Source organism: Artibeus jamaicensis, unplaced genomic scaffold (genome assembly GCF_021234435.1).
Source record: "Artibeus jamaicensis isolate MK-2021 breed Jamaican fruit bat unplaced genomic scaffold, CSHL_Jam_final contig_3174, whole genome shotgun sequence".
Classification (NCBI taxonomy): Eukaryota; Metazoa; Chordata; class Mammalia; order Chiroptera; family Phyllostomidae; genus Artibeus; species Artibeus jamaicensis.
Window position 1 is genome coordinate 2222921 of NW_026521738.1, and position 25726 is coordinate 2248646.

Genomic DNA, 25726 nt, shown 5'->3' on the forward strand with positions numbered 1-25726 from the left:
ATTCTTCTCCCATTCACTCACTGTCTTTGCTACATTGCCAGGCACGGATGAGGACGCCATTATCAACGTGCTCGCCTACCGCAACACGGCCCAGCGCCAGGAGATCAGGACGGCCTACAAAACCACCATTGGCAGGGTAGGTCACAATCTCCCTGCTCTAGGTTCCTGAGGTCGCCACGTGTTTTTGAAAGATGGATACTTTGCCTTGTTTAAAGATATTCTTGAAATAAAATGGTTTCAGCATGCTTCCTCACCTGTCCTTAGCAAGAAGGGAGCTGATTTTAGGGAGCTGTTGATTCACAGAGTTCAGGGCCCAGCTTGGTCTCCTCCCACCCAAGTCCTCTCTGGGACCTGGTTGTTGCATGGACTTAACCCGCACTCTCTGAGCACCGAGCAGAGCTGAGCTTCCAGTGCTGCTTCCCTAACCCTGATTAGGCTCCTTTTAGGCCACTCCACACTGACTAAAATATTTAAGTTCAGCTTGTTTGAAACAGGCTCTCCTAGGATTTAGGGTCTATTCTACCTCTTCCACATAAACCAATTTGTAGCATATATGCATTTGATGATTCTCAGTTGAGGAAGAGCCCTCAGATTCTAGAAACGGGGCCGATGTGTTTGTGTATGTGTGTGTATGTAATTTATTAACACATGCGCTCAGCGGTTATCCACTCACCATGTTTTGCCCTTCTGTTCGAATCCCACACCCCTCAGGAGCCCTCTCCCAGTCTCCATTTTCAATGACTCACTCACCAGCGTCATTACACCTTGTCTTCCCACATCACTGAACACCTATCTGTGTGATTACCAAGATTCTTTTCATTGAAGAAACACCAATGAGTTCTCTATGTCTCAGAATACAGGAGCTCTGATAAGTATTTTGTTCTCCAGATACTTTACAACCAGTCAGACTGTGGCTGCTACTCGAAGACAGGCATTAAACTGCTGGGTGGGACAGGGGCAGGGCTGGCTCAGCCGTCCAGAGCATCCGCATGCAGACTGTGCTGGGCACCCCATAGGGAATGGATTATCCATAGCTCGGACTACCTTCTGAGGATTAAACTCTTCTCCATTCCCAAAGAAATTTAATGAGCACAAACAGGCATGAATGGGTATGTGATGTGGGAACACGTTGCCACACACACTCAGGGTCAATTATTCCAAACTTCAGGACTAAGCTAATCTAATGGCAGTTTGTTAAGATGACCAAACTTTATGAATCAAGCACTAATTCCTTCATTCATTTATTCATCCATCTATCCATCCATCCATTCATTTCATATGCGGATGTAACATCAAAATGTTCACAATATATTGAAATACTGTTAGGAATCAGGTTTGTGAGGATCAGAGATCTAGACTTGAACAGCAACTTAGCTCCTTATTGGTTGGTTGCTCTTGAGCTGGTTCTTAAACTCTCTGACTTAGAAATGTGAATAATGTCTTTAGAATTTATTGCTTTGTCCAAATAATTACATTTCTTTTTAGGAATTGAGCCTTAAGAAATAATTATGAGTGACCAAGGGGATACAACTAAATGCCTGTGTATACACCATTAGAAAGACAAACAGGGAACTGGTTAAAGGAATTATATTGCATCTACATATGGAATTTCTGCAGCTATTAAAAGTGTCGTAGGTGAAGACTCAGATACAGAGAGCAGAATGGCAGTCGACAGGGGTGGGGGTTAGGGGTTGGGGGACTGGGTGAAAAAGGTGAAGGGATTAAATGCAAATTAGTAGTTATAGAATAGTCCCAGAGATGTAATTACAGCATAGGGAATATAGTCAATAATATCCTAATAAATATGAATGAGGCCAGGTGGGTACTTGAAATATCAGGGGGACCATTCCGTAAAGTATATGATTGTCTAACCACTATGCTACATATCTGAAACTAATACAGAATAATATCTGAATGCAAACTGTAATAGAAAAAATATCATAAGTGAATACTGACTTGGAAATGTATTCAAGATATATTGTTTAAGTGTGCATATACATTTAAGTCAATGTCTATAAACTTTTTGATCTTGGGACCCCTTTACACTCTGAAATTATTGAGGGTTTTTTTTGTTTTTGTGGATTATATCTGTTGACATTTACCATATTAGAAAATAAAATTTAGGTCATTTTCATTTATATATCTGTTAATTTATTAAGAAAATAAACCCATCACATGTTAATACAAATAATTTTATGAAAAATAGCTACATATTTCAAAAAAAATTTAGTGAGAAGATTGGCATTGTTTTATGTTTTTCAAATTTCTGTGTTGTCTGGCTTGGCAGCTGAATTCTCTATCCGCCTCCTCATTGCTTGTTTGCTACATGCGGTTTTTGTTGAGGTACATGAAGAAAACTTGGTCTTATACAGAGATGTAGTAGGAAAAGGGAGGAGTATTTTAATAGCCTTTAAACATAATTGTAGATTTGTAGATACTTCAAATATTTTTTGGCAAACTTAACTGTACAATTGTGAGAGAATGACAGTGAAGCGGCAAATCATGTCTTAGTGTTATAATGAAGATAGTTATATCTTCATTATGACCTTCATACGACCTTGCAGGTCTCCTGAAAGGGTCTCGAAGATGCCAGGGACCGAACTTTGAGAGTGGCTGGTTTAAGACACTGTAGCAGTTAAGCAAGCTGCTTTCTTGGGTTGCAGGACCTGATAGATGACTTGAAGTCGGAGTTGAGTGGCAACTTTGAGCGTGTGGTTGTGGGGATGATGACGCCCACTGTGCTGTACGACGTGGAGGAGCTGCGAAGGGCCATGAAGGTCTGTGCTCTTCTCCTCTCCTGCTCTCGGTGCTGGCAGGCAGATGCTGACTGCCTGTTTCCAGAAACGTGACAAAGGCCCTCAGAGAGTGGGGAGGATGACAGATAGGAGGACAATTTTCCCTTGTTGATGACAACTTGAAAACATGGCATTACATAATAGCACTTGTAATTTAAAAATTGTTTTCCAAAAAGGTACAGAATTGTTCTCTTTCCTATGGCTCCACAGGGTGTAATCATGGTACTTTCATTGCAGCTTCAGAAACTCTCTTGCCATGTCAGCTACTTTTGAGATATGAAACTCTACAACTGACACCTTGGAGGCCTCTGGGTCTGCTGTACACTCCAAAGTAGCAAAAAAAGGGTTCTCTGCCTCCCTAGACACCAGATCCACTACTCTCCTCAATCATGTCAATAAATACTCAGTCTCGTGGATGGTTTAGGGCTAGGCTCTTGGAAAACAAAGATGTAACAGCCTTTGCCAGAAAATTCTGCCCTTCAAGCAAAAGTACAGGGGAGATCAAGGGAAGATTGAGCTCCCAGGGGGCAGAATCTGTGCCTAACCTGGCACAGTAACCAACACTTAGAAACAGCCCATAAATGTTTGTAATTACTAATAATGATTACAGTAAATACACTGGAATTTGGAACAATTACAAATGAGCCAAACCCTTAGCTAGAACCCCATGTGTTGTCTTGATTCTCTGCAGATTTCTGGTTACATTCCTTCTCCCTCTGGGACTTGACTTTGTGAACTAACTCTCAAAGCCCTCTCCTCTGGGTTTCCCATTTAGGGAGCTGGCACAGATGAGGGCTGCCTGATTGAGATCCTGGCCTCCCGGACACCTGAGGAGATCCGGCGCATAAACCAGACCTACCAGCTGCGTATGTAGCATCCTCAAGTGGCCTTGGCTGAGGTTTCATTGTGATCTGAGAACTAGACTAGCAGTGGAGGGTTGCCCACTGATCAGACTTTCTTCATAGGGAGAAACACTGACTCTGAGGGATCCTCAGTTCTAAGCTCTGCTTTAAGGCAGATCCCTGTCCAGGCAGATTGTTGTTTCTCAAGACTTCTCAGGTGAACATGCTACTCCACCTGGGTTTCCCAGCACCTAAGGTACCTGGTACCTGTCGTTTACCCTGAAAGCTGGAAACTTGGTCCTTATTATCCGAGGACTGAAGGTGCTTGTTCAAAAGTGATAGCACCAGTGAACCTTAGCATTCCAGGGAATGGCCCAGAGGGGCCCTCTCACCCAGCTGCTTACCTTCATTCAGACAGGACTGTATGTCCTCCAGCCATCTCAGAAGGATAGCCATTATCCCCCTCTTGAGAATCTCCAGATGCTGATACATATGAAGAGCCTTTAAAAAATGCATGCATTTTTGCCCTAGGAATAAATTAAAAATGCACAAAGATTTCGATCTCATGGTATTTATTTGGTATTTGTTATATTAGCTAAAAATGTCCAATAGTTTAGCATAGTAGCTAATCAAAATATGGTACACCTTTGCAGTAGACTACTATGTAGTCATCAAATGTATATTGAAGGATATTATTAAGTAACAGTAAATAGTATGATGTATGGGTAAGTGAAAAGACAAATAAAATAGTATGCCTTGATTCCATTGTTTTAAAGGAAGAAAAATCATATGGGCGTGGGGGGGGCAAAATGACACAGGGTATTCACCAAATTATTTTCAATAATTATTGTAGCTGGGTGATTAGATTACAATGAGGATTTTTTTTTTCTATTGCCCCACCAACCTCTGCATTTTACTTATTTTTCCCCTAAGTTTTCTATAGTACACATGTACTACTTTGGTGTTTGGGTAAGTGTTTAGAGAAGTCTATTCTAAACCTTAGGAGCTGGGTTCTGGCACTGATCCCCACGTCTGCTGAGGGCAGGTCTTCCCCCAGAGAAGCGCATCTAGGGGGCCGTGAAGGGTTGGTGCTTCTCATGGGGAAGCTCTCAGGCAAGTGACGTGGCGGACGAGGCACATGCTAGAATTTGGGCTTGACAGCCGCTGGGTTGTTCCAAAACACACTCCTGGAACTCCACAGTATTTGCTTTCCGATGGTTACTGTTCTCTGCGTCCCTGAAAACTGCATTTAGAACAGACCCCTGAACAGGAGGAACAGTGAGGATTACATCCTCAGCTTTCTCCACCTCCCATTTTAAGGAACAAGAACACTTTGTTTTCACTATAATGACAAGCTAACTTATCTTGACTATTTTGCTGAAGTTGTTTTTGAAAAACTGTGTGTGAGGTGAAAAAGCTTACGAGGAGCTGCTTCACAGGCTGGTCCTGGAGGGTACAGAGGCTCTGGAGTGCGACACAGGGTTGAGCAGGACTCTCGTCCTGATGTGGGTGATTTTACTTTCTTGCTAGAATATGGGCGAAGCCTTGAAGACGACATTCGCTCTGACACGTCCTTCATGTTCCAGAGGGTCCTGGTGTCTCTGTCCGCTGTGAGTGGCGCTCTCTGTTGGCTGCTTCTGATTGCAGTTTGGGTTTGTTGAGGTGCTCAGTTGTCTACCTACCCTCTTTTCTGGGCTTTCTCATCCTTCTAACCTCCCAAATGTGAATATTCCTCAGGTGATTTCTTGGGCCTCTCTGATGTTTTATCTTCTCTTCTTTGGAAACTCTGGCCCATCATGTACACCCATCTGTTCTAATTTATATATACAAATACTGAGTGTCTGCCCAGTCTCCTTGTTACTTAGTGCATTGAGAGTTATGAGGATGAGTTAGAGGCAGTTCCCAGGCTTTAGGAGTTTATATCATCATAAGGGAATATATCAGGCATACAATTGCTATACTAATAAAGGCTTGAAACATAAGTATCTAAAGAGAGACAGAGTAAAATGAAGGTTCGAGGAGAATTTTGGTTGCAGAAACAAAGAAAAGGCTTCATGTCAGAGGTGCAGGTTCAGAAAGGACTTGGAGGTTGCTAGAACTTCAAGAAGCAGAGGTGTGGGTGGGTGCATTTCTAGGCAGAAAGAAGGCAGGAAGAAAGCGGGAAACAAGGGGTGTGATGTGGGATCGAGAGGCTAAGCAGTCAGGCTGGTAGTTACGGCAGCAAGGTAGAAGGGTGAGCAGGGATTCTACGCTGGGAGGAGTTTGCACTTTCTTTGGAGAACAGTAGGGAGCCACTGAAGGTTTGGGAACCGTAGAATGATATGATTAGAACTGCATTTTTAGAAGAGGAATGTGTGAGATTAATTTGAATGGCAAGGAAATGGAGGCTGGGAAACCAGATAGAAAGTTGCCTTCATATTCCATATGAGAAATAAAGTGGGACAGGGCTAGTGTGGGATCAGGGTGCCAGAAAAGAGAAGGTGGATACACGAGATATTTCACTTGACTTCGCAACTACATCCTCATCCCTGACCTCCTTACAGAGTGCAAGACTCATTGCTCACTGCTTTTAGATGTTTACTCATACATATTCTGCCATCACATCAAATCAGTCCTCCTAAACCAAACCCAGACTCCAAACCAGCTCTTCTTCCTGACTTGTCTTTTCCTGCTAATATTGTTGCCGTTTAAAGCAAAACCCCATAAAGCATCTCCCACTTTGCTCTGCCTCTGATATTTATTTAATAATGTTTCCGGCTTTTCTTATTTCTTACCCATTCTTACCTTTCCTCCTGGACTTACTGTTCTGCTGTGCCATACCTAGACTGAAATATTGGGACAGCATAGCAATAAAAATAGTCTAACAATCCAGAGGAAAGTAGCCCATTTGCTGCTGTTCAGCATTCCACCGGGGCGTCAACCCTGCCCTCCCGAGCTGGTGTTGGTGAGGGATGGGGGTGCTGTCATGTGTTCCTTAAGCCCTGCTGCTGGTCCCAGATGCTCTTGATTCTCCTCTGTTCCCAGCCCTCATTTGGCAGAATCAGTCGATGTAGACTTGCTGATTCCAAAGACATGAATCAGCTGGGAAGAGGCAGAACTGGGGGGAGGTGGGGAGCGGGTGGAGCAATCAGTGGGTAGCATTCGTCCCCTCTCTGATGTTGCAGAGACGGTGCAGCTGGGCCTCTCCCTCTGGTAGTGTTCTCCAGGCTCTAGTCAGAGCCATGGGAAAAATGGGCACACTCAAAGGACATCTGTCCCCTCTCAGTAGGCTGGAAGGTTGACCCCTTGTGGCATTCTGTCTTACTATTATGTCGTTGGGTTCCCAGACATTCTGTCTTACCCATATCCTCGTAGCTACACTCTCATTCTCTTTGGTTTGTTTTTCTCATCCCCAGGGTGGCAGGGATGAAACCAATTACCTGGATGATGCTCTCATGAGACAGGATGCCCAGGTGAGCAGAACGGCAGCTTCTTTCTTCTCTTTTGCCAGTAAGACGGTCCTTAGTTTGTGGACCGCCTCCTATTTCAGTGTATATTGGTCTGACTGGGATATGTTATAAAGAAAGATCCTCACAGATAACCTTTCATAGCAGAAGTTACTTTCAGAAATACCTGAGGCTTGTGGGTAGTATGAGGCATTATTATATAAGCACCCTTGGATTCCAGATTTCTTGACATTAGGACCACAGTGTTGCTACCCGAGAACTGGAGAGTTTTCTGAATCACTTGGAGGTGAAGGGACCTGCCTTTGTTTTGTTTAACTTGCGTTTTTACCTCCCCAAAGAGAGCTTTGATAGGACCTGTATGAAACAGCTTGGCACAATGGTATTAATTAGCCAGTTGGGTAAAATTAATATAATACCTGAAGAGGCAGTTACTTCCTTGGTACCCGGGCCACTCATGGCTGCCCTGGCACTACCTCCTGGTGTATTGACTGTGGCCAGATAACACTAATAATCATAGCTAATAAAAAACAGGTATTTTACCAGGTACCAAACACTGTTCTACCTCTTGATATGGTGTATCCTTGTAGTAACCCTATGAAGTGGAAGTATTGTTATCCCCATTTTTGTATATGAGGAAAGTGAGGCAAGCCAAGTTCCTTGCTCAAATTCATACAGGTAATAAATGGCAGAACTGGGATTTGAAACTAGGCAGTTTGGATCTAGACCCTGTACTCTTAACCCATATACAACCATAGAGAAGGACTGGTCCCATTCAGTGTGTGGAGGTGTGAGCCACTATGGATTCTGCAGAAAGGAACCTATTACTTTCACTAGAAGGGAGGGGGGTATGAGTGTCATAAGAGTTCTGAGGACTCAGGGAAGCCCATGCCATGCAAGATAACAGGAAATTGCCTTCAATTCAGAAGCTTTGAGGAGAGAGAGAGTATTGAAAACATTGCAACTCTTGAATGCTTATGTGAACTTCAGCTATCTCAAGAAGAACATTTTTGGATGTGCATAAAAAGTTAAATAAAGAAAAATGTACAGGGAACCAACAGTGAAGGAAAGGAAACTGGACTCAAATCAACGATTTGAAGCAAAAGGAAGAAATAAACATTCAACTGGAACAGGATGAAGAAACAAGAATTCGAAAAAATGAGGAGAGGCTTAGGAACCTCTAGGAGAACTTTAAACCTTCCAACATCCGAATCATACTGGTGACAGAAGGAGCAGAGGAAGAGCAAGAAACAGAAAACTTATTTGAAAAAATAATGAAGGAAGACATCCCCAATCTGGAAAAGGAAATAGACTTCCAGAAAGTCCAGGAAGCCCAGAGATTCCCAAAGAAGTTAGACCCAAGGAGGAACACACCAAGGCACATCATCATTACATTAGCCAAGATTAAAATGAAGGAGAGAATTCTAGAAGCAGCAAGAGAGAAGGGGACAGTCACCTACAAAGCAGTTTCCATCAGACTGTCAGCTGATTTCTCAAAAGAGACCTTACAGGCAAGAAGGGGCTGGAAAGAAGTATTCCAAGTCATGAAATCCTACATCCAAGATTGCTCTATCCAGCAAAGCTTTCATTTAGAATGGAAAGGCAATTAAAGTGCTTCTCAGATAAGGTCAAGTTAAAGGAGTTCATCATCACCAAGTCAATATTATATGAAATATTAAAGGGACTTATCTAAGAAAAAGTAGATCAAAACTTTGAACAGTAAAATGACAACAAACTTACAACTATCAACAACTGAACTTAAACTAAGCAAACAAGTAGAAAGGGAACAGAAATCACAGAAATGGAGATCACATGGGGGGATATCAGTGGGGAGGGAGAGGAGGAAGAATGGGGGAAAAGGCTCAGAGAATAAGAAGCATAAATGGTAGGTACAAAGTAGACAGGGGAGGTTAAGAATAGTTTAGGAAATGTAGAAGCCAAAGAACTTATATGCACAACCCATGGATGTGAACTAAGGTGGGGGAATGCTGGTGGGAGGTGGGTTGCAGCACGGAGGAGAATAAAGGGGAGAAAAAAATGGGACAACTGACACAGCCTGATCAATAAGAATGTACTTTAAAAAAGGAAAGAAATGTTCTTAGATAAAACAGGGAAAACCAGCATTGTAAGTTCGTTAGAAGCAGGAATGACCAAAAATCATATTGCTGAGAACAGAATCACTGTTGTGGAGAGCTGTGCTGAAAAACTCTCCAGAATTCAGAAGGAAAGGACAAAGCCCACAGAGAAAAGGAGGAGTATAGAGGAAAATCGATGGAGATTAGAATTGTGACCAAAAGGATGTGGAAAACTTTGTAGTGGCCTATACGTAAGGTATAACAAAGGTAAAAATAAATTAGGGCACGTGGCCTGGTGTAAGAGACCCCAGTGGAATGTCCAGGGGGCGGAAGAGCAGAACCAAGCCTGTGTGAGAACAGACAGCATTTCAAAATAGTGCGGAAAACCGAGTGCTGACTCCGTGGGGTTGGGACAACTAACCATTTGGAAAGAAAAAAGTTAGATCCCGACTTTCCCTCACATCATAATGAATTTCAAGTAGATTGAAGTTTTAATGTAAATAAATGAAGTCAGAAAGATACTGTAATGAAATGTTAAGTATTTTTTTAAATCTGCAGCTGGGAAAGGATATTGTATGCCTGACACAAAAGCAGAAATCATAAAGGATGATGATTGGTAGTTTGGCAACATAAAAACAAACAAGCAAAGAAACAAACAAAAAAACATACAAAGTGTTTTTCAGATAACACCACAGAGAAAATTCAAGGTCAAAGGATAGAATGGGGAAGAGTTTTGCCTTACATATAATAAGCTTACTACATAAATAAGTAAGCTTATTTATATATAAATAAGCTTTGTTTATATATAAACAATATAGTCAACTGTCTTACTAATAAACCAAAACTACTGTTTTGACACTATAATAAGAGTGCTCTCATTTAAAAAAAATGGACAATATACTATTTTATTTATTGCAGTGACATTAGTTAATTAAATTATATAGGCTTCAGGTATAGGGACAATGGACTTTAATAGGCAACTCAAAAAAGGCAAATAGAAATGGCAAATACACAAAAATGTCCAACATCACCAGTTATTTTTTAAAATTAACACAAAACGTACAATTTCCACCTATTATTTAAAAGGTTACTCTTTTTAAAGTCATTTTTATGGTATTTTAGTGAAGTACCATTCGGTAAGAGATTGTAAATTGTTTCTTTTCCCAAATGTTCTGGTTACTATTGCTGCTTAACAAAACACCTCAGACTTCATGATATAAAACAACCACCATTTTATTATTCTGTGAGTCAGAGTCTGTGGGTCAGAAATTCATGTGAATCCCTCAGAACAGGCTATCCCATCTGAGGTCTTAGCTGGGAAGACTCGAACAGCTGGATGTGACTCGCATGGCTGGGGATAGGAGGCTCCATCCCTCACTCCTGTGTTTGTGTGGTCTCATCTGAGATGACTGGTCTGGGACTGTCAAAGGGATCTCCCAAATTGGGGCCCTCCAGGTGACTCGGGCCTCCCAAAGAACGGCAGACAGGTTTCAAGAGGGAGGCAAGTACAGCGAGTGCAAAATGAGTTACTTAAAGGGCATTTTGAGACATTTAACAACCCAGCTGCTGATTGTAAATGAATCATAGGGCTTTAAAACTTTTGTTTAAGTAAAATACACGTGACATAGCCCTGGCCAGCCCACTGTCTCAGCTGGTTGGAGCATTGCCCTGTGCATCAGGAGACTGCGGGGTTGATTCCTGGTCAGGGCACATACCTAGGGTGCAGGTTCGATCCCCGTCGGGCACACAGGGGAGTCAACCGATAGATGTTTCTCTCTCTTTCTCCCCCTTCTTCTTTCTCTAAAATCAATAAACATACCCTTGAGTGAGGATTAAAAACACAGCACATAACAAAATTTAGCATCTTAGCCATTTTAAGTGTGCAGTTCACTAGTGTGAACTACATACATGCTGTATAACCAATCTCCAGAACTTTTCAAATTTGCAAAACTGAAACTCTCTGCCTATTAAACAACTCCTCATTTTCCTAACTCCCCAACCAAATACTTTGTATTTCCACGCGTTTGACTACTCTGGACATTTTGTATGAGTGAAATCGTACATTTGTCTTTTTGTGACTGGCTAACTTCACTCAACATCATGTCCTCAAGGTTCACCCATGTTGTAGCGTGTGTCAGAACTTCTCTTCTTCATGAGGCTGCACAGTGTTCCACTGCGCGCACGCACCACATCGAGTTTGTCCCTCGTGTTCGCGTGTTGATGGACGTTTGGGTTGCTTCCACCTTTTGGCTATTGTGAATAATGCTGCTGTGAACATGGGCATGCAGATATCTTAAGATTCTGCTTTGAACTCTTTGGGACATACATCCAGAAATAGTTTTGCTGGTAATTCTTTTTTTAATTTTTTGAGGAATAGCCATGATGTTTTCTGTAGAGGCTGCATCATTTTACATTCCCACCAACAATGCACAAGGATTTAAATTTCTTCACAACCTTGTCAATACTTGTTATTTATGTATTTATTTATTTATTTTAAAAAGAGTTTATTCATTTGTCTTTAGAGGGGAAGGAAAGGAGAGAGGGGAGAAATATCAATGTTTGGTTGCCTCTAGTGCGTCCCCCACTGGGAACTGGCCTGCAACCCAGGCATGCGCCCTGACTGGGAATCGAACTGTGATCCCTTAGTTTGCAGGCCTGCGCTCAATCCACTGAGCTACACCAGCCAGGACTTGTTATTTATTTTTTAATAGCAGCCATCCTAATGGGTATGAGGTGATATGAACAGTAGTTTTGAGTTATCAATAGTATAGTTAAACTGACCAGAATCAACTTCTTATATTCCTACCTGGTTGGAATATAAGCAATTACTGATGGTCCCTGATTCTACTATGAGAACTTTGTAGCCCCAAACAAATCACAGCTATTTTAGAGCAGGGTTGTACAATAGAACTTCCCACAATGTATGAAATGTTCTACATCTGCACTGTCTATTCTGGGTAGCCACTAGCCACATGTGGCCACTGATTGCTTAAAATGTAGCTAGGATGCTGGGGAGTTGAAATTTATTTTTTATTTAATTTTAATTAATTAAAATTTACATAACTACACGTGGTTGTGTAGCTTTGAGCTGCCCACTACTGTGTGGGACAGCTCAAATCTAGGGCATTTCTTTTAGCTCTTAAGGTAGAGCCATGCAGTGGGCATGTAGGAAGCTGCTGGTGTTTGCCCTGCCCCTCAGGGTTGCATAGGGTCCCATTAATTGTATACCTAAGGAGAAACCCTGAGTCGTTATCACTCACTGCCTCACTGCCGTTACCACTTCCACCCCCATCACCAGCAAAATGAAACTAAGCCACTTCCACTCTTTAAAGTTCTGGAAATATGTGGATGTGTGCTGGCATCTTCTCTGTGGTGTTTTAAACTTGTGCTTTGTTTGGCTTCAGGACCTGTATGAGGCTGGAGAGAAGAGATGGGGGACAGATGAGGTGAAATTCCTAACTGTTCTCTGTTCCCGGAATCGAAACCACTTGTTGCATGGTAAGGCACTGGCTTCATCTTCCCAAGAAACTGTTGGAAAGATAATGAAAACTGTGTTGCCCATAATTAATTAATAACCTTTTCCCCTTTACCTGGTACAAAAACTGATTGTCCTGAACTGTCTTAGATGTTACCTTGTATGTGTGTGAGTGCAGTAATGTGCATGAGGACCAACTTCTGAAAGATTAATTATGAACAATTAGCAGATGTATTCACAGAAGCTTGGCATTCCTGTTCACAGGAAACTGATCTTCATAGTCAATCCATTTTCTAAAGCAGCTCTATTTAAATTGAGTTACAGTACCTAAGAAAAAATCTCCAGTACATCAGCGAGCAAGAAAATAGAAACGTTGGTTGATATTTATTCCTATGTAACACGCAAGTTATAAAACTAATAGAAGTGATCTCGTTAGGGGGTATGTTGCATCAGATGAATAGTGGATAATTTAAATTTTATTTCCTATGTATAATGTTTCTAATTTGCTTCTGATAATGAATGCTAGTCCATATAAGGTGCTTTCAACTTCTTTGGGAAAATATATACCAAAGGATTGTACGATATTTGTTGTGGAGTTTATTTTTCTTCTTGTAAGCAGCAATAAGGGTTTAATACGATATCTCATCTTTTTAATAAGCTCTTTACATCTTTATGCTGTCATAATTTTGTAAACCCACCATGCCCTTATAATCACAATTTACAAAACTTGTGGGAAATTTGAGAATTTGCAGCCCTTTGGGAAGTTGAAATTATTTCAGATATTCCACAGAGGAAAGAAACAGGTGATTACTCCTGTTAATAAATGTCTTGGGCTGTATACCATCAAATGCACCATCTTCTGACTTCCTATTTCTTTGCCTTCCTTTGCCTGATTACTAATAACACAAATCTCCCCTTGGTGGTGCTTTTTAAGAACTGCAGGTCATCAGAAGTCGATTTCATGCAAATACATTTGTAACCAATTTCACTTCCAGGTACAAGTCAATAGTTGAGTAGTTATAAAATAATCTGCTTGTAAACCACTGGAAGAAGATTCTTTTAAAAAGCACTGTTTGCATAAAGAAAACTTTATAAGTTTCTACCAAACAACAAAAATAGTGAGAATTCATAATAACTAAGGTCTCGTTAATTCTCTGTCTTCCCCATGTCGTACTAAGCATATTATAAGCCTTGTTTGTTGCAGCATCCCAATGGAACTGCCCTCATTTTCCCTGTTTTACAATGGAAAAGACTGAGGCTTAGAAAATGTGTCAGTTAGATTTTTGTATTTGAAGCAATATACACTGGCTCCACTTTAAAAATTTTTTTAAAGGGAAATAATAGAGAATGGGACAGGAGGGAAAATGGAAACTATTGGTGGCTTATTGGATGGAAGGGAGAACTAAGGCTCCAAGAAGAACAGAAATCAAGGCAGTTCTGAGGATCTCAGTAGAAGAGGTCATGGATTTTATTTCTAAGGCAGTTTCCCAAAGTCTGATCTCATGAAAAATGCTGATTCTTGAACCCCTGCTTCAGACTAGCTGACTTGGACCAACCTGTGAGAGTGGCACCCAGGAAGTTTAACGGGTTCCCTGGGTGACTCTTACATTCTCTGAAGGTAAAGCTGACTCTGTGCTTTTGGTTATCTACATGATCTGTCTGCTCAATTAAAAAATTCCCGGAAGGGTGAGACTTTAGGTCCCAGTTGAATGAACTGCTTACTCCCTTGGTAGAGCTGTGATATATGTTGGGGGACAGCGGTGTCCTTGGGTTGACAGCCCTGTGAGAATCACACTGCTGGTGGGGGGGGCAGCCTCCCAAACAAGGCAGTGTTAAAAAGATAAAACAAATATCCAACTAAGAGGGCAACAGAAGTGGAATCTATGTTTATCACACTTAAAAATACTTGGCAAATATGATTTACTGATATGTAGAATCTAATGAGCAAAATTAACTAAAGAAAATAGACACAGACTGACTCATAGATAGAGAGCAGGCCAGGCTGATAGCTGTGGAGGAGGTTGAAGGGCCGGGTTGGGGTGGGGGTGGGCGGATTGAGGAAAAAGTGTGGGGAGTGTGTGGGTGGGGGAGGAGAGTGGGAGAGGTGGGTGAGGGTGTAGTGGGGATAAATGGTGATGAAGGAGACTTGACTTGGGGTAGTGAACACACAATACACTGTGCAGACAATGTGTTATGGAATTGTGCCCCTGAAACCTGTATAATTTTGCTAACCAGTGTCACCCCAATACATTTTTTTTAAAAAAGGAAAAACACTTGGCAAAAAAGTAAAAAAATGTAATTATGTCAAAGTCTATTAAAAGATGCAACCAGCTGTTATCAAATAAATGTGTCTCAGTTTTAAAGAGATTGAATTGCTCTAGTTTTGATGAGACAAAAGGAAGATGAATATACAAATGATTGCCAAGGCCAAAATTACAAACAGACACCTTCAGCTTATTAAGGAAAAGAAAGCAAATCTCCCTGACAGTTATATCCATTGCACGTGTGAGAAAACAGGGTCTCAGATACAGGAAAGGACTTGCCTGACTTCCTTCTCTCCTCAGGCCCTTTTCACTTAAGTGCGTCCTGGGTTTTCACCCACATTGCTGATTAATTTCCTCTTGAAATATGCCAAAGAATAGTGTGGTCTAATTAAAAGATGCTTGTTCTCTTCATAAATTTTAGTTTCCTCTATTTGTTTTATTATTTGTAATTGCATTTTGTTATTGTTTGCAGTGTTTGATGAATACAAAAGGATATCACAGAAGGATATTGAGCAGAGTATTAAATCTGAAACATCTGGTAGCTTTGAAGATGCCCTGCTGGCCATAGGTAAGCTGGTAGGGGCTGTCTGTGTTTATAGACTTTCCTCCTTGTTACGAGTTTGTAGTCACGGGATGTAGAATTTTTGTTTTGGGGGATAAAAAAAAATGTGTTAAAATCACTCATGATGTGATCCAGAATTTTATTTTTAATTATATGTTATTGATTATGCTACTATAGTTGTCCTACTTTTTCCCCATTTGCCCTCTTCCACCCAGCACCCCCTACTCCCTGACGCAATTCGCCCACCATTATTCATATCCATGGTCATGCAAACAAGTTGTTTGGCTTCTCCATTTCCTTTACTGTACTTTACATCCCCACGGCTATTCTGTAACTACTTATTTGTTCTTAATCCCCACACTCCTTCACCCATTGCTCCACAGCCTCTTCCCATCTGGCAATCATGAAAAACACTCCCCATATCCATAATTCTGTCTCTGTTCTTGTTTGCTCAGTTTGTTTTTTAGATTCGATTGTTGATAGATATGTATTTATTGCCATTTTATTGTTCATAGTTTTGAGCTGCTTTTTTTCCTTAAATAAGTCCCTTTAACATTTCGTATAATAATGATTTGATGATGATCAACTCGTTTTTTCTTGTCTGGGAAGCTCTTTATCTGCCTTTTGATTCTAAATGATAGCTTTGCTGGTAGAATAATCTTGACTGTAGGTCCCTACTTTTCATGACTTTGAATATTTCTTGCCAACCCTTCTAGCCCGCAAAATTTCTTTTGACAAATCAGCTGACAGTCTTATAGGAATCCCCCTGTAGGTAACTACCTGCCTTTCTCTTGCTGCTTTTAAGATTCTCTCTTGCGCTGGCTCATGTGGCTCAGTGGGTTGAGCACCAGCCTGCAAACCAAAAAGGGGCTGGTTTGATTCCCAGTCAGGGCACATGCCTGGGTTGCAGACCAGGTCCCTGGTTGGGGGTGTGCAAGAGGTTACTAATGGATGTTTCTCTCACACATCAATGTTTCTCTCCCTTTTTTTCTCCCTCCCTTACCCTTTCTCTAAAAATAAATAAATAAATAATCTTTAAAAGAAAAAGATAAAGGTTAAAGATTTATCTTTACCCTTTAGCAATTTATTTATGAGGTGTCTTAGAGTGGGCCTCTTTGTATCCATCTTGTTTGGGATTCTCTGTGCTTCTTTGACTTGCATGTCTATTTCCTTCACTAAATTAAGGAAGTTTTCTTTCATTATTTTTTCAAATAGATTTCCAATTTCTTGCTTTTTCTTTTCTCCTTCTGGCATCGCTATGATGTGAGTTTTGGAATTGCTTGAAGTTGTCCCAGAGGCTGCTTATGCTACCCTCATATTTTTGGATTCTTTTTTCCTCTTCTTGTTCTGATTGTTTGTTTTTTGCTTCTTAATGTTTCAAATCATTCATTTGATCCTATGCTTCATCCACTATAATGTTATTTCCCTGTAAATTGTTCTTTATTTCAATTAGTGTAGCCTTTGTTTGTGACTGGGTCTTTTTTATGCTGTTGAGGTCCTCACTGAATTACTTGAGCATCTTATAACCAGTGTTTTGAACTCTGCATCTAATACATTGTTTATCTCCATTTTGTTTAGTTCTTTTTCTGGGGTTTTTTATCTGTCCTTTCATTTGGTTCATGTTTCTTTGTCTCTTCATTTTGGCAGACTCCCTGTGTTTGTTTCTATGTATTAGGTAGAGTTGTTATGACTCCCTAATAACAGATTATGTAGTAGGTGCCTAATGTAGTGGGTGTCCTGTAGTGTCCAGTGGCACAGCCTCCCCTATCATCCAAGCCAGGTACTCGAGGTGTGCCCTTCATGTGGACTGAGTACACCCTCCTCTTTTAGTTGAGCTTTGATTACTGTTGGTAGATCAATGGGAGGGATTTACCCAGGCCAGTCAACTGCAAGAATTGACTGTGACCATTGACCACCATCCTCCACCCTCTGTGGAGGATCAGCTGTGAGAGGGAAGAGTGGTGGTTCTCCAACATGGTCTGTAACTGTCCACTGGGTGTGCAAGCTCTGGAGTTTCCTGGGTAGTGCAGGCCAAGGTCAGCCCCTACCTGTGTTTTGCCTTGGGCCATCCTGCCTGAGCTATAAATCAACCTGAGATGGCTGCTACTTGTGCTGGGCTTGGAGATTCCCATTCCAAGCCAAGCTGTGAATCTAGACTGGTTGCTGCTAGTGCCAGGCCTGGGAACACTTAGCACGAGTTATGGAGTCTGGGGCCCACTGAGATTGGCTGTTCCTTGCTTGAGAGGACTCAGAAGTTGTGAAGCATGAGCCAAGACCAGCCATTCATATGGAAAAGTGACTTGGGGGGGCCTGTATGCTGGGTGGGATGGAGTCTCCGAGGATCTCCAAGGCAGTACAAATAGTGTTAGCCAGGTTGATGGAGTCTCAGATATAGCTCTGTGGCTCTGTGGGTGGAGGATTCAGAAGAGGGACAACAGCCTCTGCCAACATTTCTGTGTGGGAGAAGGCTGTCCCCCAGCTCTTGTCTTGATGCCAGACAGTTCAGTTTCTCCCTGTATGTTACTGATGCCTTTCAAGCTGCCACCCTGTTGCTGGAGCTCAGAAGGAATGAGTCAGATTAAGTTCATGTGGAACTGCTTGGGATTCCAACAGTTTCTTTCAGTGACTGAATCCCCGCTGGTTTTTGCAGCCAGAAGTTATGGGGACTTATCTTCCTAGCGCTGAACCCTGGGCTGGGGGGCCTGGTGTGGGGCTGGGACTTCTTGCTCCCAAGATACCCCTCCCAGATTTTTATCCACCACATGTGTGTGAGGGACCAGCCCATTCCACATCTTTGCCCCTCCTACCAGTCTGGATGGATGTGTTTTCTTTAATTCAGTAGTTGTCAGATTTCCATTTAATTTCATTTCTGATGTTTCTGTGTGATGGTTGTTCTATACTTTAGTTGTAATTTTGATGTGGTTGTGTGAGGAGACAAGCCATGTTTACCTATGCTGCCACTTTGACCAGAAGTTGTGGTCCAGAATTTTAAACAAGAAATATTCCATACTACCTGGTTGTTACTATACCATGTGTCTTTATTTTATTTGCTCTGTTCCTTTATATTTTAGGATACAGAAGATAATCCTATACTACCTGCGTCTTATAGGTCTGGGAGTCATTAGAACAAATGACTTCATATGGTAGAGATGGTGATCATTTTTAAACTAGGTGCTGCCCATTTCTTTAATAGCCTTCATTAATTACTTCTTCAGAAACTTGACAATAAATTAAGAGTACTTCCCATCTGTGAAAGTGCTTTCAGCATAGCCTGCATTCATAAAACCTTGCTGGAGTCAAAGAGATACTACTTCATGTTTTGTAGAAACAAGAAACAGCAGTCATATTTTTCTAATAGATTTTATCTGTAATCTCTTCATTTCTTTTTTTATTTCTTGACAGTAAAGTGCATGAGGAACAAATCTGCATATTTTGCTGAAAGGCTTTACAAATCTATGAAGGTAAAAGGCTTCTTTTTATCATTTGAATGACTCTGACGTGTCTTGTGTTCAAATTAGACAAAATCAGTCTGGCATATATAGTTCAATTCATTAACTACTTTACTGAGTGCCTGCTAATAATAATACTAGGCAATATTGACTACTGATGTGTGATAATTTTTTGTAATCCTTTATACATATAGACTAGTTTTATCCCCACAATAACCTTATGGAGCATGTACTTTATCAACCCCCATTTTACAGATGAGAAAACTGAGGCATAGAGAGGATATGCAATTTTCCCAGGGTCCTCAGTGAAGAAGTCATGGAGTGGGGATGCAAACACTGGCAGTCTGGCTTCAGAGCTCGAGATTCTAACCACGCATTGTACTCTGTGCCAGTACCCCTACCGGAAACCATGGGCAGTGCAGGAAAAATCCAAGTGTAGTCTTTGCTCTCAGAGAACTTTCTATCCTTGAGGGGAAGGCAGGTATGTGCAAAACACCAGTAAGAACAAAATAGAATGCAAGACAGTAGTGAAGGATTCATATATTATAGAAATACAGAGGATAGGGAATTTTTTTCAAACATTTGTTCATGTAGGACCTATAGATCAGAAAAGAATACGTAAAGAAGTTGTTAATGTTTGAGCAGGACCTTAAAAGAAGCTTTCCATGGGAGGGTTTTACAGGGGGGACAAGGATGACATGACATGAGGAGAGGACTCATTGCAAGTGAGGTTTGCAGGCTGGAAAACACAGGTGTCTCTAAAGTGGCAGAGAGTTTTCTTTCCAGAACTCACTGTATTGGGAAGGTAAGTTGGTGAAAGCCTTGAACACCGTGGTGAGGAGCAATATTCCACATACCTCTAAGGTTGTGGCACAAAAGACATCATCAGAAGAGTCGTGCACAGTCTTGCCTTGACAGATGGAAGAAGAGCACTATCTGGAAACCTTTGGACTTAGATATGCTGGGATCTTGTTTTCTTCCCTAGGGCTTGGGCACTGATGATGACACCCTTATCAGGGTGATGGTTTCTCGAGCAGAGATTGACATGTTGGACATTCGGGCGAATTTCAAGAGACTCTATGGAAAGTCTCTGTACTCCTTCATCAAGGTAGGGAGTCTTGTCCTGATCCAGCTGAAAGTTCTGAAGAAAGGGTGGGGTTCTGGCCTAGGTATTTAGATACTTTTTATCCTCTCCCTGGCAGATATCATTCCCTTCAAAGATGGTACTCTAATTCAGATACCTCCAGTGTCTCTCCTTTCACACAGATGTTTACATCTGTGCCAGGTTCAAAGCTAGAAATATGCAGATTGTCAATATACTAGTTATTTCATGTTGACCCCAAACACAGAAAAATTATATTTAATGAATACTTTCAAGAGCACAATTTCTCTAACTGCTTACAAGGAAAGATAAGAAAATGAATCAGTCCTCCAGAGTCCTATCCAGGGCCAGCTGAGGACCACTGAAAATATGGGAAAGCATGTTGGTTATCCTGGATTGCTGTTCTTTGCCTGGCACCAGGCTTCTAGGCAGGCTAACATGGCATGGCAGTGATGAGGAATGAGTCACATCCCTAAAAATCCCTCATTTCTTAGATTTTGCTTTTTGAGGATTATGAGGGCATGAATATGAAGCCTGGACCCATTTCCCTAGAAGCTGGTTTTGCCTGCACAGCAAATTTCAAATCAGGATGCGATCTGTGAATTGAATATTCTGAATCCCTCTGAGAGCTTGGAGGGGTGCAACTATTAGGTGATTAGAGCTGCAGATGTTTAGGAAAAAATTGTCTGTACAGCCTATCAGGTGACTTCATTTTGCAGAGCCAAAATATAGCTTAGCTGTAAATAAAATTGTTTAAAGAGTAATAGATGGCTATAAATGAAGTTATGGAAAATATATTTGCGACATATAATACAGGATTAGTATCCCTGTGTTAAGAGCTTCTACAAATCACTAAAAAAAAAGAAAACTCCAAAAACACAACTGGGAAAGAATATTAAACATACACTTCATGAAAGATGGAATGGCCAATTGATTAAAAATGTTTAATATCACTAATATTCAATGAGTTGCAAGTGAAGAAATAACTTTTTACCTAATACCCTTCACAAAATTTAAAGAGTTCCTAACCAGCTTTGGGAAGAGCTTGGGGAAGACTCACCGTCTCTTATAGAAGGACTATAAAGTCATCTAACCTTGGCAAGAACTGAATTTACACTAAGTATTATATTTTCATCGTAGTATTATTTGCTATTTATATTATTTTACATTATTTATATTTGAATAAATAATATGACATACTTTTATAATATATAAGTGACTATATATTTTTATTTTTATTAATTCATGGGGGATGACTTGAATAAATTATGGAAAACCATACAATGGAATATAATGCAGACACTAAAATGATGCAGTACAAACACACGGGGTGGGGCGAAAGTAGGTTTACAGTTGTGAGTACACAAAACAGTTTATTCTTATATTATTATTTATTAATTACTGTAATACTTTCCATGTGAACTATCATAAACCTACTTTTGCCCTGTCTTGTATTGATTGGCCTGGGGAAACATCATTATAAATCAATTTATGTTACATGTTTGTGTATATATAAATATATGTGTGCATACATACACACAACTCTGGAAAAGATTAAAAATAAGGAACACATTGTCCATTCAAAGAGCATAATAGAAATATAAAATATGTAAGTAATAGACAACATGAGAGAAATAGGTAAAATGTAAATTACAATAAAAATAAGTGAATTCTTGAGTAAGATAAAAATATAAAATCCAACTCCATGATGTTTATAAGAAACAACTATAATACAGTGACATGTAAGAAGCATATAAAAAGGTCAAGGAAAAGAACAGTTGACAATTACAAAAAAGAAAGATTATACTATAAGTAAAAAAAAATTAAGAAGAAAAAGCACTGACTAGGAGAAAGTGGCTCACTTTATGCCGACGCAGGCAATAATTTACAACAGAGATTAAATTCTCATGTAATGTCAGGTGCCAAATAGATTGCATTCCAATGTATGAATAAGAAATTTGAGGCTCCAAAAGAAGACATTAATGAAAATACTATGCAAGGGAAACTTTAACATATCTCTATTTTTTGGCAGATTAATGAGGCAAAGTATAAACAAGAATATATTAAATTTGTTTTAATCGATGTAAATTAAACTTTGAACCCTATAAAAACAGACTCCATCTTTTCTAGTGCCCATGAAACACTAACAAAAATTGATCTATTAATCAGACCATAAAATTTCTATGTAGGTAAAAGATCAAATGGCAATGGGCCATTCCATCTTTCATGAAGTATATGTTTAATATCCTTTCCCAGTTTTGTTTTTGGGTTTTGTTTTTTTTTTTTAGTGATTTGTAGAATCACTTCTGGAAGGCTATTTTGCAACCCATATCAAAAGGCTTAAGAAAATACATGATCATTAACCTAGTAATTCCCATTTTATGAAAATTAATCTTGAATAAAATGTCAAAAATTCATAAAAATTGAACTATAATGTGCTTATTGCAAAACTTTATAATATGCTTATTGTACTATTTATAATAGTACAAAATTGGAGACTATAAATATCCAACAATGGAGGGTCATCAAGTAAATTATTTTACTTATGTACAGTGGAATACTCGGGAATCATTGAAGAATGGTGTTGTAGAAGGATATTTAATAAATTAAAATAGAGAAGTATTCAGGCTATATTAAGTAAAAAACCAGGATACAGAATACCACAGTCCCATACCGTAGGAAACTACATGCACAGAAAAGAGTATGGAAGGATGTGTACAAACCAAAATGTTAAGAACAGTCATCTCTAGATGGTGGAATCATGGATGATTTTTTAAAAAGATTTTATTTTTTTATTTTTGGAGAGAGGGAAGGAGGAAGAAAGAGAAGGAGAGAAAAGAAACATCAATGTGTGGTTGCCTCTCATATTCTCCCCACTGGGGACCTGGCCCACAATCCAGGCATGTGCCCTGACTGGGAATTGAACTAGCAACCCATTGCTTCACAGTCTGGCACTCAATCCACTGCGCCACACCAGCCGGGGTGAACTTTGGATAATTTTTATGTTCTTTTATGTCTCTGTTTTCTTCATTGAACAAGTATTAGTTTTGTAATAAAAAATAACAAATGTTATTTCTAAAAACCCTGAGAAAAATCCAGACAAGCTATATAAAGTTAACCTAGGTGATTTTGGACTATGTATTCTATTTTAAAACCCATTTATCTGACTGCAACTTTGTTTCCTTGTCTGCAGGGCGACACATCTGGAGACTACAGGAAGGTCCTGCTTATTCTCTGTGGAGGAGATGATTAAAGTAAAATCCTGGAAAGATAAGAGGATTCCCCCCAAAATTAACTTCATTTTTCTACTCTGCTATTAGCATTATCTAAGATGCTTATTTCCAAATTAAAATGCCTACAGATGCCTCCTAGGATATAGACTGCCTTATTATTCACCTATAATTATAACTCATGATGCTTTAAAGCTGTACTTGCATTTCAAAGCTTATAAAACCTAAAAGGAGATTTAAAATTAGATATAATAATATACTCCATGTTTTTAATAGATCTCTTCTTTATTTGTGTTTCACAGAAATTGGAATATATTAAATTGTTTCATATTTTCTTCTTGGTGAAAATCTGTTAAAATGGAGGGCTGGAAGCCTGTCCTAAAATCAATTTTCTTCCCTAATTTTATTTTTAGAGTGGCTAGTAATTTCTTGATTTGAAATTGTGAGCCTCTAGTGAGTAAGACAATCTGTCTAATTTGCTATTTCACATTGTCATAGTTTCAAAGCATCCACAAATGTCCTTTGTTTAGGTTTTGTTGAGAGCATTAGGTGATCTTTGCTGAGTTTGATGTGAGATACTTCTTCTATCATATCTTATGCTAAGATCACTTACTCTCTCCAACCTGAAGTATACCAAGATCACCAAGGGTCTGAACAAATTAAATTCTAACTGTGGTTATACAAATCATATGTCTGGTTACCAAACATAAATGTTGAACATTCCACAATATCATGGTTAAATATCTTGATCCAGTTTGAAGATGAATATAATGCTCTGAATTTTAACTTAAATTTCTTTGTGCTAAAAATAATTTTAAAGTCATATTAGATTTTGTTGATTTGTAGTGCTTTACATTTCAACTTTAAAATTGTTCTGAACTGTATTTGAGTTTAACTCAAAAGTTCTGTTTGTATAATCATGGAAAAATAATTTTAATAAAACATGTTATCTTTAAAATGAGGCATATTCTTTATCTGATTTTTAAAGTATTTTTTAATTGATTATGCTATTACGGTTTTCCCAATTTTTTTTCCCTTTATCCCCCCTCCACCCTGTTCTCCCAACCCTCCAGCATTCCACCCCCTTAGTTCATGTCCGTGGGTTGTACATATAAGTTCTTTGAGTCCTCTGTTTCCTGTTCCTATACCATTTTTATCTCTCTCCATATATTTTATGCCTACTAACTATGCTTCTTCCTCCCTGTACCTGTTCCCCTTTTCCCCCACTCCCCACTGAACCTTTTCGCTGTACCTTTTCCCCTTTCCACTCCCCACTGAAATCCCTCCATGTGATGTCCATTTCTCTGATTCTGCTCCTGTTCTGTTCGCTTAGCTTTTGTTTTTGTTTTTTTTCTTTTAGGGTCATTTGTTGATAGTTGTGAGTTTGTTGTCATTTTACTGTTCATAGTTTTTTATCTTCTATTTCTAAATAAGTCCCTTTAACATTTCCTATAATAATGGACTTGGTGATGATGAACCCCTTTAACTTGACCTTATCTGAGAAGCACTTTATTTGCCCTTCCATTCTAAATGATAGCTTTGCTGGATAGAGTAATCTTGGATGCAGGTCCTTGCCTTTCATGACTTCGAATACTTCTTTCCAGCCCCTTCTTGTATGTAAGGTCTCTTTTGAGAAATCAGCTGAGAGTCTAATGGACACTCCTTTGTAGGTGAATGTCTCCTTTCCCCTTGCTGCTTTTAGGATTTTCTCTTTATATTTAATCTTGGGGAGCTTAATGATGATGTGCCTTGATGTGTTCCTCTTTGGGTCCAACTTCTTTGGGACTCTCTGGGCTCCCTGGACTTCCTGGAAGTCTATTTTCTTCACCAGATTGGGGAAGTTTTCCTTCATTATTTATTCAAATAAGTTTTCAATTTCTTAGTCTTTCTCTTCTCCTTCTGGCATCCCTATAATTTGGATATTGGAGTGTTTCAAATTGTCCCAGAGGTTTGTAAGACTCTTCACTTTTTCAAATTCTTGTTTTTTCATTTTGTTCTGGATGGATGTTTACTTTTCCCCTTTTTTTCCAAATTGTTGCTTTGAGTCCTGGTTTCCTTCCTGTCACTCACTGTTGGTTCCCTGAATATTCTGCTTTATTTTACTTTGGGTATCATTCATTTGTTTTTTCATTTTTCAACCAAGCTCAATCAGGTCTATGAGCATTTTGATTACCAGGGCTTTAAATTCTCCATCAGACAGGATGGCTATGTCCTCATCGTTTAGTTCTCTTTCTGAGATTTTGCTGTGTTCTTTCATTTGGGTCCTATTTCTTTGTCTTGGCGCAGCTGATAAGTTGTAAGGTGGTGGGGCCTTAGATATTCAGGGCAACCCTCTTTGCTGCTCTGCAGTGCTGCCTGCTGGGGAGGCGCCAGAAAGGGAACAGTGCGGCTCACCTGATCATCTCTAGCGCATTTTCCTTCAGACTCCATCTGAGACTGGGAGTTTCTCCTTATGTAGCAACCACCTATCAACTCTGAGTCTCAGTTTC

The 25726-nt window shown here is 39.8% G+C and overlaps 1 protein-coding gene across 2 annotated transcripts in view; it reads left to right on the forward strand.

Annotated features, from left to right (window-relative positions):
- ANXA4 (annexin A4) overlaps nucleotides 1-24198 on the forward strand; it is a 64212-nt gene extending 40014 nt beyond the window's left edge. For both annotated transcript variants that reach the window (XM_053663320.1, XM_037127293.2), the window contains 10 exons: nucleotides 42-136; nucleotides 2664-2777; nucleotides 3571-3661; nucleotides 5168-5247; nucleotides 7033-7089; nucleotides 12560-12653; nucleotides 15367-15462; nucleotides 18859-18917; nucleotides 19891-20013; nucleotides 23201-24198. In XM_053663320.1, the coding sequence (XP_053519295.1) occupies nucleotides 42-136; nucleotides 2664-2777; nucleotides 3571-3661; nucleotides 5168-5247; nucleotides 7033-7089; nucleotides 12560-12653; nucleotides 15367-15462; nucleotides 18859-18917; nucleotides 19891-20013; nucleotides 23201-23260 (869 nt within the window). In that variant the 3' untranslated portion in view covers nucleotides 23261-24198. The remainder of the gene's footprint in view (nucleotides 1-41; nucleotides 137-2663; nucleotides 2778-3570; nucleotides 3662-5167; nucleotides 5248-7032; nucleotides 7090-12559; nucleotides 12654-15366; nucleotides 15463-18858; nucleotides 18918-19890; nucleotides 20014-23200) is intronic.
- Nucleotides 24199-25726: the final 1528 nt, after the last annotated feature.